This window comes from Fusarium coffeatum, assembly GCF_003316985.1.
Source record: "Fusarium coffeatum strain FIESC_28 chromosome Unknown BRIP53273_contig_145, whole genome shotgun sequence".
NCBI classification, from domain to species: Eukaryota; Fungi; Ascomycota; class Sordariomycetes; order Hypocreales; family Nectriaceae; genus Fusarium; species Fusarium coffeatum.
The window spans coordinates 20,773-34,260 of record NW_022157938.1 but is presented as its reverse complement, the minus strand read 5'-3'; the positions used below and the strand labels follow the sequence as shown (position 1 = coordinate 34,260).

At 49.4% G+C, this 13,488-nt stretch overlaps 5 protein-coding genes across 5 annotated transcripts; 3 read left to right on the top strand and 2 right to left on the bottom strand.

The window, feature by feature from the left end:
• Positions 1 to 543: 543 nt before the first annotated feature.
• Positions 544 to 5,612, bottom strand: FIESC28_06801 (uncharacterized protein; the record flags this gene model as incomplete). The annotated part of the gene is made up of 4 exons (XM_031160943.1): positions 544 to 3,055; positions 3,111 to 4,036; positions 4,076 to 4,701; positions 4,757 to 5,612. 4 exons carry the CDS (start codon positions 5,610 to 5,612, stop codon positions 544 to 546), a joined length of 4,920 nt encoding a protein of 1,639 aa, XP_031014987.1.
• Positions 5,613 to 6,888: 1,276 nt separating this feature from the next.
• FIESC28_06800 (uncharacterized protein) lies at positions 6,889 to 7,420 on the bottom strand (the record flags this gene model as incomplete). Its single annotated transcript, XM_031160942.1, has 3 exons — positions 6,889 to 6,969; positions 7,024 to 7,350; positions 7,409 to 7,420. The coding sequence occupies 3 exons, from the start codon at positions 7,418 to 7,420 to the stop codon at positions 6,889 to 6,891; spliced, it is 420 nt and encodes a 139-aa protein (XP_031014986.1).
• A 1,182-nt stretch (positions 7,421 to 8,602) lies between these two features.
• FIESC28_06799 (uncharacterized protein) lies at positions 8,603 to 9,059 on the top strand (the record flags this gene model as incomplete). The annotated part of the gene is made up of 3 exons (XM_031160941.1): positions 8,603 to 8,744; positions 8,804 to 8,907; positions 8,961 to 9,059. 3 exons carry the CDS (start codon positions 8,603 to 8,605, stop codon positions 9,057 to 9,059), a joined length of 345 nt encoding a protein of 114 aa, XP_031014985.1.
• Positions 9,060 to 10,039: 980 nt separating this feature from the next.
• Positions 10,040 to 10,537, top strand: FIESC28_06798 (uncharacterized protein; the record flags this gene model as incomplete). Its single annotated transcript, XM_031160940.1, has 2 exons — positions 10,040 to 10,168; positions 10,223 to 10,537. The coding sequence occupies 2 exons, from the start codon at positions 10,040 to 10,042 to the stop codon at positions 10,535 to 10,537; spliced, it is 444 nt and encodes a 147-aa protein (XP_031014984.1).
• A 744-nt stretch (positions 10,538 to 11,281) lies between these two features.
• FIESC28_06797 (uncharacterized protein) lies at positions 11,282 to 13,377 on the top strand (the record flags this gene model as incomplete). The annotated part of the gene is made up of 7 exons (XM_031160939.1): positions 11,282 to 11,521; positions 11,594 to 11,652; positions 11,705 to 12,027; positions 12,548 to 12,639; positions 12,765 to 13,160; positions 13,211 to 13,297; positions 13,348 to 13,377. 7 exons carry the CDS (start codon positions 11,282 to 11,284, stop codon positions 13,375 to 13,377), a joined length of 1,227 nt encoding a protein of 408 aa, XP_031014983.1.
• Between the last annotated feature and the right edge of the window lie 111 nt (positions 13,378 to 13,488).

Here is a 13,488-nt window from a genome sequence, read left to right as displayed (position 1 = left end):
ACACCGTTGAACCACTATCCCGTTCTCATTGGTTAAGCACCTTTTGCATGAACAACTTCCATTCTATTCTAACCAGCTCGCCTTCTAGAAACCAGTATGTTTTGCTGGATCAAATTGTCTCGTATGAGTGAGAAGTCACCCAAGCATCAAACGTTATAAATGATAAAACTTTCGAGTGCAGCAGGAGGTGGGTGATCACGGCATTGACTTGTCAATAGATAGCAGTACCTTTCTTCTTTTTTGCAAGTCTACTGACGGTAATATTCTTTTCGCTTGAACATTTGTCTCAGGTCTTCTTATGATAAAGAACAATAGCAACCCAAATACCGTGAAGTAGCCAGTGGACAATCCAAGTTGTCCACATCCAATACAAGTACCACAAATCCATGCCCTTTTGTTGTCCTAGGAGTCCTTGCAATACTGTCGACCTTAAGTCAAGTTGAGTGAATAATACCAAAACCAACGCATTTGTGCTCATATTCTGTATCCCATTTCTCCTCAAACTCCCTCATTCTTCTCCATACAACACTTTGTTGTCTTCCATCATTTGGCAACGGGGGTGCTTTCGTCTTCATCGCCATTTTCTTCAGCAGTCTTCGTCTTCGTACCCCAAACGGGGGTTGTCTGCGGCTTTGAGAGGGCGCGATCCCGAGATACTGGAAGAGATGGCCAATCGTCGTTGATCAGACCGGGCTTCTTGGTCTTGTTATGTTGTTTAGGAGTTCGTGGTGAATTTCGGGTCGTCTCCTTCTCGCTCTCATTCTTTTCTGTCTTCGCGCTCAATGTAGCGGCTCTTTCTTTGCCTTTTGCTCGCTTGGGGCCCTTTGCTGGCGTCTTTGCCTGTGTGTTGCCCACAGCTTCTTTGTCGCTTGCGTGGTTCTCCTTCGAAGCTGCTTCTGAATGAGTTTGACGATGCTTCGAGGTCGAGGTGGCTGTTATAGACGGCATAGAATCATCAGTAGGAGATACGTCCACGCTGCCAATTTCCGGCTTCAATGATTCCTGGTCGATTTGGCCTGCCTTGCGGATACGGTTAGTTGCGTCATCTAATGCAGGCCGTTTGAGAACTTCATCCTCGGCAGGTACCTGCGCGTTAAAGAGTGTCACTCTAGATGGCGAGACAAACTCCTGGGCTTTCGGGTTTAGACGACTCGTTGCACTATTGTCGGGACCATGTAAGCTTGATGGTTCAGCGTAGACGCTGGCGTTTTGGCATTGGAAAGCAAAGTCAGATGAGGGTGGTGACATCGCGACGCTCTTCGACTGCTCTGCAAGTGCTGACCCAACCATGACGGGACGAGGTCGACGTGTTTTGCCCATGCGCAGCGAACCTCCCTTACCCACTCGAAATCCTTTGCGAATACGTGCGTCCTCATCAGGTGAATCGAATTCATCGAAAGGGGGCAGTTGCGATTGAACACTAGCTTCTGGATCATCGCCTTGCTTCTTAGTGCGCTTGAAAGAACCAGATGCAGAATTCTGTTGCTCAGGCTCTTCGTGGTGTCGTTTGGTAGGGGAAACATCAAAAGATTCATTCTCTGAAGCTTGTCTAAATAGGGAACCAAGATGCGCTGGTATGGAAGCATTTTTATAGGTTTCGGGTGCTGCATGGGTAGATTGAGCGGGCGAGAAAGAATTGTTTTGGGGAATGTGAGAGCTGGAATCGTTGTCTTGAGTAACCGTCTTCTGTTTCGACGACGACTTCTTTTTCTTCGACTTCGATTTAGGTTTCGAGCCCTTTCCCTTTCCTTTTGTCTGAGTCCCCTGGGCGTGTTCTTGTTGTTGATTCGTCGCGTGTATGTCCGACGGCGAAGCGTCTTTCTCGACGGGCATGGACAACTTCATTTGATTTAGCAGATGTCGTTGAGCAGCTCCGCCGGTAGGAGAGTATGTAGCATCCGTCTGTGATAACATTGGCTCATTTCGGTCATCGTTCTTCAAAGCCGCCGTCTCTTGTCCTACCGATCCAGTGGACTGGGTCAAAGGATGATCCTTTTGCGCAGGCCGAGGAGATACTGGTTCGTCGGGAGATTGTTCATATACGCTGCCAATCTCAGGAGTGAACGTCACGGTATGAGTCGGAGTTGACATTTGAGAACCACTAGCATAGGCTTCACACCTATCATCCTTTGAAGCCCCTGAGTTGCCTTCATTCTTGACAGTGCCACTGTTGGCGTTGGTTAGTTTAAGGTTCTTGGGTCGCTGAGGGTTCAGTGGCATAGGGATCTTTGCCCACGCTTGACGTCTCTCCTTGATTTCGTTTTCAGTGAAGACACTGGGTGCGCGAGTATGAGTAGCCATAGCAGAGGATGGCTCAGAAGGTTGAGGCCGAGACTCAGTTTCTGTACCGTTCTGGTTTTGTATGCTCTTCTCGATGGCTTCCGAATGTGCTGCAGGCGGTTCCTCAGGGCCAATAGAAGCCTTAGTGGGAGTATTGGGCAGTGAAACTCGAGCTTTAGCCCCAGCTGTTTTGCTTCTGTCACTTCTCGGACTGTCACGATCACGTCGATTCTGATCATTCATGTCACCCAGCGCTTCCTCCGCAGGTGGCTTTGTTTGTAGTGGCTCGAGGGGGGTTATAGAAACGTTGTCGTGATGTGTATCGTTTACAACAATAGGTTGTTTCTGAGGCAAGCAATGCACGCGTGGGACAAAGTGCGTCATGTTTGTCGTCGATTGGTGAGGGGCAGATGATCTATTCACAACAAAAGGCTGCGAGACTGTCGCAAATTCGTGCTGGACACCACCCTTATCCCACATTTGAGCATTTGCTGGGTTAGCCGCGGATGGATGAAGCATCCCAGACGGAGTATGGTGGGTTGTTGCTGCACTTTGAGCATTGCCGGGCATCACCAGACCGAACGGATACGGTGAGAAAGGCAAGGAGGAAGGGTGCTGACCCGTGCTTTGGCCAGAGGGTACTCTAGTCGGTGCCTTTTCAGAGAGTGTCCATTTGGAACGCAAAGCTGGCGAGAAGATAAGAGATAGACCTTGCTCAAGCATCTTTCCACCACCAATCGTGAGCGCCGCCCCGACAGAAGAGGGGCGTCTAAATCTGTTGATATAGTCAGTAAATTCCGTTCGCCTGAGAGGTTTATGATTCAACCTACCGGACAATGAAACGGCCTGGCTCTTTGGACGGCAGTGGAAACACCCCTTCTACGAAACCGTATATTTCAGATAGACCTGACTTGATTCGTGACTGCAGGTCTGCTGCTGGTATGTCCTGGTGGGCTTCCGCAACGACATGCATAGAGCGGTTGCGAGCCTCACACATTTGGCAGGAGCAATGAACATAATCTTTGATGGTATAGTTATCTTGAACGTTCTGGCATACTACCTGGACTGGGTCCGAGCCTTCACGGCGCCCTTTGTTCCTCCATAGGCCTCCATCACGCTGCTTCTGAGCAAAATCAGAACCATAATGAAGTTGCGTAACTGGTGCCGTTGCATTTCGCTGGTTATAGCCACCACGACGTCCCGCACTTTTGCGCCCACCACGTTGATAACCACCACGGCCGTGGGCAGAGTTTGTATTGGTGAAGTTCTCATGGTGGTGATGAGGCCATCGGTTGTTATTAGGCTCGAAACGCTCTGGGCGGGAAGAATTCGTAGCATTCCGGCTCCGGTAGGGAGCGAACCCCTTTTGAAGCACAGGTGGCTGCTGCATGCTTGCATGTCGGTAGCCAAAGCCACTTGAGACACCAGTGGTCGGCTCGGGGACAGGATAGCCCCCTTGAGTGTCGGGGTTGAAAGGTCCAGGAGGTTGAAAGGTAATCCCCAGAGGGTTATTTGTATTGTTTAGCTGGATCGTTCCTTCTGCGAGAGCACCGGGCACGAGACTTGCTTGAAGGTTCTGAGCTGGTCTTTGCAAGTGGTTGAAGCTACCCACATCACCAAGAAATTGTAAGTCATTATGCTCCTGGGTACTGGAGTGAGCAAGAGACCGACTTGGTCGCTTCTGCTTCTCAGGTTCTTTGAAAACACCAATTCGTGATTCTGTGTCTCCTCGCTTACCAAATGACCTGGCGTCCTCCTTCAAAGGGCTCGAGTTGCCTTGCGCTGCTCTCTAAACAGCTGCTGGGTTATCGATAGAAGAGCCGAAGCCAGTCTGCTGTTCATCGCCATTGGTTGGCCTTTCGGGAGTAGCCAGGTTTGAGAATTCCATGACAGCTGATGATGGCAGCGATGCCGTCACGGGTGATCTGCCAGCTTCTCGAGTTGCCCCGGGATTACCGCGGCCTCGTCGCTTAGATTTTGTCGGAGTCTGTGCATCAGGCCTCTCTGGTAGGCCATCTTTCTGAGTTAGCATCTCCTTTCCAGCCGTTGATGAGTCGGTTGCTTGGCCATCTTCTTCATTATTCTGTGGTGAGGGCACAACATAGGAGGGGAAAGGCTCCGTAGACTTGGGCCTGATCTTAGGTGATACACGAAGAGTTTCTCGAGCCACAGGATCACCTTTGTCAGTTTGTTTCGTTGAGACCCTCTCACTGTTGCTGTCAGGGGCCGGCCCTGCAGCGGCGGATTGCTGCAAGGCCTCCACTGCATTGGGTGGACGCTGTACAGGTGGCGGTTGATAGAAATGTTTGCCATTCTGCACAAGAACAGGTGCGGAAGCTTTTCTGGAGGTTGGCGAACAGCGATGAGGTTCCGCGGCTGGTGGTGGCGGAAGGCCTGAAGGTTCAAAAATACGTTGAGCAGCTGTGACCCTGTTAGCTTCCGACTGGATATAGATTTGTCAATAGCTTTTACATACCAAGCCAGTTCTCAGGATTATCGTTGGCGTAAGATTCCATAAGATGCTTTGGCTTCGCGTTGGCACCCAACCTTAATTTTTCAGGAGACTTCATCAAAAAGTAACGATGTTTCAGGGCATTTTCAAGAATGGCCAGTTGACTTGCATCGCAATTGCCGATTTCATTCCAGTCTTCCTTGGTGAAAATTGAGATGGTAGATTGGGTAGTGTCCCACTGTTCAAGCTTCTGGCCGTTGTGCTTCTGGTCGTTGTGCTCCTTGCACAACCACTCGTCAAGCCACATGCCGACTTCGTAGGCGACACGCTTGTTCACATCGAAGGCGATTATTTGATTCTCATCGTAGAGATGATTCAACACATTCCAGAGGTTGATGGCTCCGTAATGGTAAATGTCGAAGGTATCGAAGTAAGACCACAGGTCATCCCAGCAGGTGGGCTTTTGCATGTATTTCATGGAATCCCAGTAGAGCCTGCGCAGCGAGTTACAAACTGATTGGATATCGTCACCGCTCCAGAGATGGATGCGACGTTGAGGCATCACATGATCCATAGGACGGAACGGCTGTGTTCGGTTCTTAGTAGAGAAGATGGCCCCAGCTTCAATCCGAGGGTTCGTGTAGAATCCCACGGGAAGATAGTCTTCGAGGTAAGTCTGGGGAACGCCTTGGGAGTTGGGTGTCTGAAGCATCTTATAGAAAACAGGAAGGCCATTGGGGTAGTATTCATCGAAAGCTTCGCGTAAATTGGGTGCCTGCTGTTTGCCATAAACACGGCTCGGGTCCAGCACCGGCTTCGGCGGAGGTGGTGGCCCCGTGGGTGGTAGACCACCCGCAGAGGCGGGATGAGCCTGATCCATGGCGCTCACTGAGAATTCGTTAGTAGATGATAGATTAAATGTAGTCGCCCCAAGTCGAGATGCGCGCTGTGCTCTGCTTTTGATCGTGCCTCTGAGTGCGGTCAAGTGAAACGCCCGCAAAGACAGATCAAAGCATGCCGGATGGAGGAAGATGCCTACCTTTGAAGGAAGCCCTCAAGTGTAAAGTTGAGCAATAGCACAAGTTTACAGGTCGAAATGAAGTGATGGAGTGGAAGTATGGAAGGTGGAGGAAGATGTAATGTCGCTCCTTCCCAACAGCTCAACACAAGATGATGCAACGTAAGGAAGTGCGGATGGCAGAACCTCAATGGGCAGATGGAAAGGGCCAGGGTTGAGGGAATTGGATTGTGATCAAGAGAAAAGGAGAAGGGTGGGAAGGGAAAAAGAAGAAGAATCAATATCAACAAATCCACTCCTGTTGCTGGTACTGTTGCCTGCCTACCTAGCTATCACTGGCACTGGCACTGGCACTGGCACTGGCACTGGCACTGGCACTGGCACTGCACTGCGGGCACTGTTAATAATCAATAATATACCTAACGCTGGTACTTACCAACAGGTGGCAAGAGGTGATGCTTGGCCTGTTTGTGCGTTGGGAAGTGCAGGCTACAAAGATCCCAAAGATCCTAAGACAAAGGCGATTCAGCTCCTGAGACCTAGCTCTATGGGTGGTCTTTACTGATCTCAAGTCCGAGTGCTTAAGTCAGAGTTGGACCTGTATGAAAAGGGCAATGGAAACTCGAGGTGTGTTGGGATTTTGGTGGTGCTTCGTCCAAACACAAAGAATGCAATTAACCATATCGATTGCAAGCTCAAGATGGGTACTTGCCGTCTCCCGCTGCATATAACCACCTCGACACGTCACCCGCAGTAAAGACTGTTTGTATCCAAGATCCTTGCTCATTCGAGACGCATTCTTCTAGCTCGAATAAACAACAATGCAATTGAAATCGATTGAGTTTAATTTGGGCGCTGGTTTCTTGCCGTGGTTGAGGGGACTTATTGGTACATAGGGTTATTGAAACTTACAACTCATGAAACGATATTATGATAGACCTAACATCCATATGACAAGCCGCAGTTAAGATTTAGGGAGTATGATTAGCTGATTTGATTTGCTTGAGCTACCATTCTGATCGACTTTGACGAGGGCAATGGGTTAGATGACTCGGCACCAGTCTCCCGGTCATTTGTAGACTACCTATATACGGAACGGTACATATTGGATTTCGTTAGAGTCTCTGAAGCAAAACCATCACTTCTGTTGCTTGAGAAGCTTAAGAATCTCCGACTCATTATCACCGGCAATGGCTTTGCCGTTGTTCCAGTCTACAACCTGGAGATAATATTAGTCCAGACGTGCTGACGGAGTAAGATAGTTATTACATACCACTGGCCGAATGAAGTTCTCTTTACTTTCCTTAAACTTTCTAAGAGCATCCTTCTCGGTGTTTGCACCGTTGATGATCTTGGGAATACCACTGGCGCCGACATACCCCAGGATCGTCTGGACTTGGTCGTCTGTAGGGGGGTCTTCGGTAATGTTGAGCTCAAACTCTTCTCGAATAGGAGAGGTCTGAGCAGAGTGATCGCTCGCCTGGTCAAGAGTGGCGCCAGAAGATGCATTGGCAGAGACCTGCTTGAGGAGGTTTGCAACTCTCACGGATGCTGGAGAGCTAGCCTTGTGAAAGACTGTCACGATATCGAGTGTCTTGTGCTGTTACTTGGTGAGCAATTAAGTTCCATGGACCGCAAACTGCAGACTGCAAACTCACGAAGCGAAACATTGTTTCTTAATTTGCGTTTGTGAGATGTTTGTTAAAAGTCGATGAAGGAGAAATACAATTGTTCGAGAGAGGTTCACGTTAGAGCTCTGATTTGGTATAGCTCCGTGAAGCTTGTCACGCCGAAATCCATCCGTTATGACTTGCTCAATGGCTCGGCGTTTGTATGGCTCGTGCACGACCCCACCACAGCCCGCCAGGTACTAGGTATCTTCAGTTTGGTGTAGGTACAGTACCTAGGTACGTTGGCACCGTAGGAAGAGTATCCATAGAGGGGTAGGAGATAGCACAATACTGAACTACCTTTCATGAAGGTTAGTAGGTAGGAGCAAACCGCATGGGAGTAATAGAGACGTGTTTTATTATTCTCATGGCCTATCTGGACTCAATGCTCATCTATGCTATTAGTACAGGATGATACAGCTTCTGACTTTCTTCTTGTTGAACTCAGTATCTCAAGGTACTACCTAGACATCGAAGGGGAAAGATGTACACTTACTTCGAAGAAATTACAAGTCTAGTTGTCTCATTCAAAATATTTCGTCGAGCCTTGTTCATGTGAATTTGTGGCAGGTACTCTAGACGCGCACCGTTGCCCATGTAATAGTCCGGGAGTCTGTATGTCGTTTGATGGGCCGAGTCACGATTCATGTATCCATGTGTATAAACACTTGCAATCAGTTTTGGAGTACGAAAGGAAACATCGTAATCCAAGATTATATCTCTAGATTGCTTGAAAGGCCTGTCTATAGTACTTAGGCAGATATGTACTAATAAATAAACCCTCACGTGGTTGTTCATTCATTAAAGACCATCAGGGGAGAGCCGCCTCGCCAAGCTGCTGTGCAGGACCGCCTTGCGCTAGGAGATCGACTGCAACAAGCATATGCTGCAGAACCCTAAAGAAAGAGCTAAATCTCTGCTCTTCCATTGATGACGTATGTGTTGCGATCCAATGCGTTTTCTTTTGTTGCTGTGACCAAGGACTTTTATCATGACGTATTCTATGAAGTCAGGTTGTGGAGAAGGCGTATGCGACTTGGCAGCAGCGATTCATCGTCGAAAGCGTGAACTACAAAAAGGTCTTGAGGTCGATTGAAAGCCTTTCTCGTACACACTTCATCTCAACTCTTCACACTCTACATCTCTCTCACAACCAAAACAACAACTTCTCACACCTTCATCATGTCTGGCTACTCCAACGTTGGTAACCGTGGCGTCTACGAGGCTGGCGACCAGAGAAACGTGTCTGAGGCCGAGCGCAAGGCCCAGGAGTCCGACCCTTACAACGAGGGCAAGGAGAACTCTCACAGCAACCTTGACTCTAGTAAGAGCTTACAACAGAACGAAGAAAAGAAAGAACTTGACCCTAACAAACATTCGCAGAGGATGAGCGATCCATCGCCAACCGACTAGCTGCTGAGGAGAAGAAGTCCGATGCTGGTGACGATCTTGAGACTGCCCAATCAAAGAAGGACCCTACCCTGCCTGTAAGTCCAATCGAGATCGAGTCGTGACATCGAATGCTAACATCACTCGTCAGGCTCGCGCTCACGGTAACGAGCCCTCCAAGGGCGCCAAGGTTGACGCCGAGTTGCAGGCCGAGGAGGAAGAGGAGTTGAAGCGCAAGGGCAAGGCTTAATTGTAACAATACCTAGATCACGGCCTCATCATTGCAGGCAAATGATGTGGAAGGGACGAATTAATGAACAATAATTGAAGCCAAACCGCAACCATCCTATCGTGAACATTGTCAATATATCCAATTCGACTGTGACCGATCGATCATGCGACATTACGTAAATACAAAACGCGCTACGTGAAAGGTATTATAGAAATACCATGACATATCACGAATTGGAGGCAAGGGACGGTGCATATTGAGAATAAATCATGCAGTATATTCATGTTATAACTATCTTAAGACTGCTGTCACGCAACCATAAAGGTTTCTGAGGTAAGGTACTAGTACCGAGTGTATCACTGTAGTCTTGTTAGTCTCTTTGTGCCATAACAGAAATTTCAAGACTAAAAATGAGAAATGTGGTGCTTTCAGAATATGTAAGAAATTGAATATCAGCTATCCGCCCGATTTAGCTACTCCGGCGAAAGAGAGCCATCAGGCAGAATCAATCGCAAATTACCTCATCCTAATGCGGGAGAAGAGTGCAAGGAGAAAATGCTGCAAGCTTACCTTGATGCGCTCGATGCGTCGCGTCGCTCACTTTCGCTCTGTTCAGCTCTTCATGGAGGAAATGAAGGGAATTTGTATGCAGAACATTCAAAGTCAACAAGAAATTTTCTTTTGAAGTTCTCGCAGGCTTGGCCCGTGCACTGTTACCGAGAAACTCCGTTCGCGTCTACGGGACGGCGGAGAGTTAATCCGACAGATTAGACCGAAAGTTAGGGCAGGCACGCACAGGTTCTTATTCTACCCACCATCAAAAAGTCCTTAGCGATTTCAAGGTCCGCGGCTCCAGCAAACAACCAACTAACGGGACAGCATAATCGACAACTGGTATGCACCTCGACTCCTACGATCGCAGTTGAATTCGAATAAACACTGCGCGCGCGAATTTTGAACATTTCGACTAATCGACCGCTACACAGATCACCGTCACAATGGGCGACGCAGTCATTGAGGGTTCGAACTGGCGCCTCGTTGAGGTTGGCCGAGTCGTTGTTATCAACGGCGACCACCCCTTCGCTGGCCACCTGGCCACGATCGTCGAGATCATCGACCACAAGCGAGTAGGTTTCGCCTGCTTCAGTTGCCGCGATACACGATATTGACCCTCGCCACAGATTCTCGTCGACGGTCCTTCCGCGAACGCTAGCCTCGCTACTCCCCGACAAGCCGTTCCCCTCAACAAGGTTCTCCTCTCCTCTCTCGTTGTCGAGGGTCTGAACCGCGGCTCTCGAACTGGTGCCGTCCGAAAGCTCTGGGAGAAGTCCGAAATTGACTCCAAGTGGGAGCAGACCAACTGGGCCAAGAAGCGGGACCAGATGGAGCGAAGGAAGGCTCTTACCGACTTCGAGCGTTTCCAGGTTCTCCGACTCAAGAAGCAGCGACGATTCGAGGAGCGCAAGGCTCTGGCCAAGGTCAAGGCCTCCGCATAAATGGGTTATTTAGCTGGAGTCACGGAGGTGCTTGAAAGTCGGGTTTAGATCAAGTGGCACGGAACAGGACGAAACACAATCACGGCTGTATAGAGGCTGCTGGATTCCATTTTCGCTCCGTTCTGGAAGGCTGTATGCCACATTTCATCGTCAAGATGAACGGCGTCAATACGGAAATTCTGAGATCAACTGAATTCAAAGCATGAGGAGCATCAAAAAGAACATGGATTCTGTGAAGTGTAGCCAAAATAAAAATGAAATGAATACCCCCTTAATCTTCGCCGTGCTTGCATCTGTCGGTTAATATGTTGGTTTGCTTGTTTAATTATTTTGCTGCCAATTGCTTGATATCATCCTCCATATCAACTTTAATCGATTATTGCTGCCCCATGAAATGTCCATTATTTTCCGTCCCTCATCACTCGATCTGGAGGAGGCGGAAGGAGTACCTAAACGCAAAGTTTGATTACCTAATACGATTAGTTCCCACCTCCCACCAAGCAAGCCCTAGATTTATCGCTGTGCGAGATCCCCATCACAAAACGACGACGTGAGAGAATAGGCCAGTAAACCGCTGTATCCGGGATCAGAAAACCAAGTAAGTACGCACATGCCGTCCCGATCACCGTGTTATTTGATTCTTGATTTTTACGGTCGCGGGTGCATTTTTAAGCCACAAAAACCTCGCCAGAGAATTGCTGTTAGCTGGAGTTGCTAACATCTGTGCCCGCACCAGTCGCCAAAATGTCTAACCCCCGCGTTGAAGAACTCCCCGACGAGGAGCCCAAGAAGACCACCGTCCAGGACCATGAGGATGATTCCAGCGACGATTCCGAGGTTGAGGAGGTCGGCGAGGGTCAGCTCCCCGCTGGTTCTACCGTGATCCACAACCGCAACGAGAAGAAGGCTCGCAAGGCCCTCGAGAAGCTGCACCTCACCCGCATCCCTGGCATCACCCGTGTCACTCTCCGCCGTCCCAAGAACGTGAGTTAAGACGAATCCTAGAGAAGGATTGGAGGGTTAGATTGAGGAACGGTACTAACCGGCGTGCTCCAGATCCTCTTTGTCATCAACAGCCCCGAGGTCTACAAGTCTCCTAACAGCAACACCTACATGTAAGTTATCCCACAACCGATCTTGGAAACTATTCTCTGACACGATATACAGTGTCTTCGGTGAGGCTAAGATCGAGGACGTCAACGCTGCCGCTCAACAAGCTGCCGCCGCTCAGCTCGCCTCCCAGAACGCTGAGGACCACTCTGGCCACAACCACGGCGAGCCCAGCAAGGCTGCCGAGGCCGACGAGAAGAAGGAGGACAAGGACGACGATGATGAGGAGGAGGAGGATGAGGAGGAGGAGGTCGATGCCTCTGGACTCGAGGACAAGGACATCGAGCTTGTCATGACCCAAGCTAACGTCAGCCGCAACAAGGCTGTCAAGGCATTGAAGGAGAACGACAACGATATTGTCAATTCCATCATGGCTCTAAGTATCTAGGCACGAGGTCTTGACCGGACCATCTTCCACAACAGCATGTGCATGGGACGAACATTGGGCTCTGTATTAGGTCTGGGCGAACTGTGCCCTGCGGAATGGAGTTGATGTCAAACAACGGAAAAAGTTAAAGAGGGAAACAACCCGCATCCGTCAAACATTACTTTTGTCTTGGTGAAAATGTTTGAAATTGTCTTCTGGGAACCGGAGACAATAGTGACTTGATTTTTATATAAATTGGCCAAGTTGTATAGTAGTACGACCATGAGTTTTGCTGTTGTCTACGATAGCCACTGCATATTTACAGAATCAACGATTACGGGCCAGAAGCCCGTTTACTATGGTGTCGTCTTGTCCCTGGATTGTAATTGTAATTTTCAGTTTAATCTGATACCGAACCCAGATCTGTCAAAACTACCTACCTACCTACCTAACTTATCAATGAGGGGTTCAAAAACGCTGCTCGCCGCCCGGATACTTGAAGTTGATGCACGTGACTTGCTAGCGCCCGGTAGTTCCCTGGACGTTCGGCAAAGTCATCAAACAACCAAATCAAGATCATCCTCTCCGCTCTCTCGACATCGCAACCTTCTTCAAAATGGCGACTGTAAGTTCAATTCGTCAATTGGCGCGTGCGACTGATCACAGATGTCGTTAAACTTTTCCCCCGGTCTCTAACGCGCGCCTCTACGTCCCACCATGTCATGAGCTAATTTTCCCCTTCTCCGACAGCGAAGCGCAGCTCTCAAGCTTGACTGGACCAAGGTCACCAGCTCCCTTGGTCTCCGTGGCCAGACCGTTGCCTCCCTGCAGGCCTTCAAGAAGCGCAACGAGGACGTCCGCCGCAAGGTTCAGCAGCTCCAGGAGCAGCCCACTACCGTCGATTTCTCCCAGTACCGATCCGTTCTTAAGAACCAGGCCATCGTCGACGAGATCGAGAAGCGATTCAACGCCTTCAAGCCCGTCACCTACGATGTCAGCCGACAGCTAAAGGCCATCGATGCCTTTGAGGCTGAGGCCGTCAAGAACGCTGAGGCCACCAAGCAGGCCGTCGACCTCGAGCTCAAGGACCTTGCCGCTACTCTCAAGAACATTGAGGAGGCCCGACCATTCGAGGACCTCACTGTCGTACGTATCATCACATTCGAGACCACTGGACCGATTCTCACATTGTACAGGACGAGGTTGCTGCTGCCGAGAAGTCCATCGACGAGAAGACCGATCAACTCGTTTCCAAGGGACGATGGATGGTGCCAGGCTACAAGGTATGTCGCTCAGATTTCAGACTATATGACAGTGCTGACACCCATTGCAGGAGAAGTTCGGCGACTTGGCTATGGTTTAGACGAACTGCGATATTCCTTTTCCGCCTTCGCGTTGTGTACTCTAGCATTGTAGATAAGAGAGAGAACTGGAGGCAAAACCCAGGTTTTCCTCATACCCAAGCAGCTGCAAC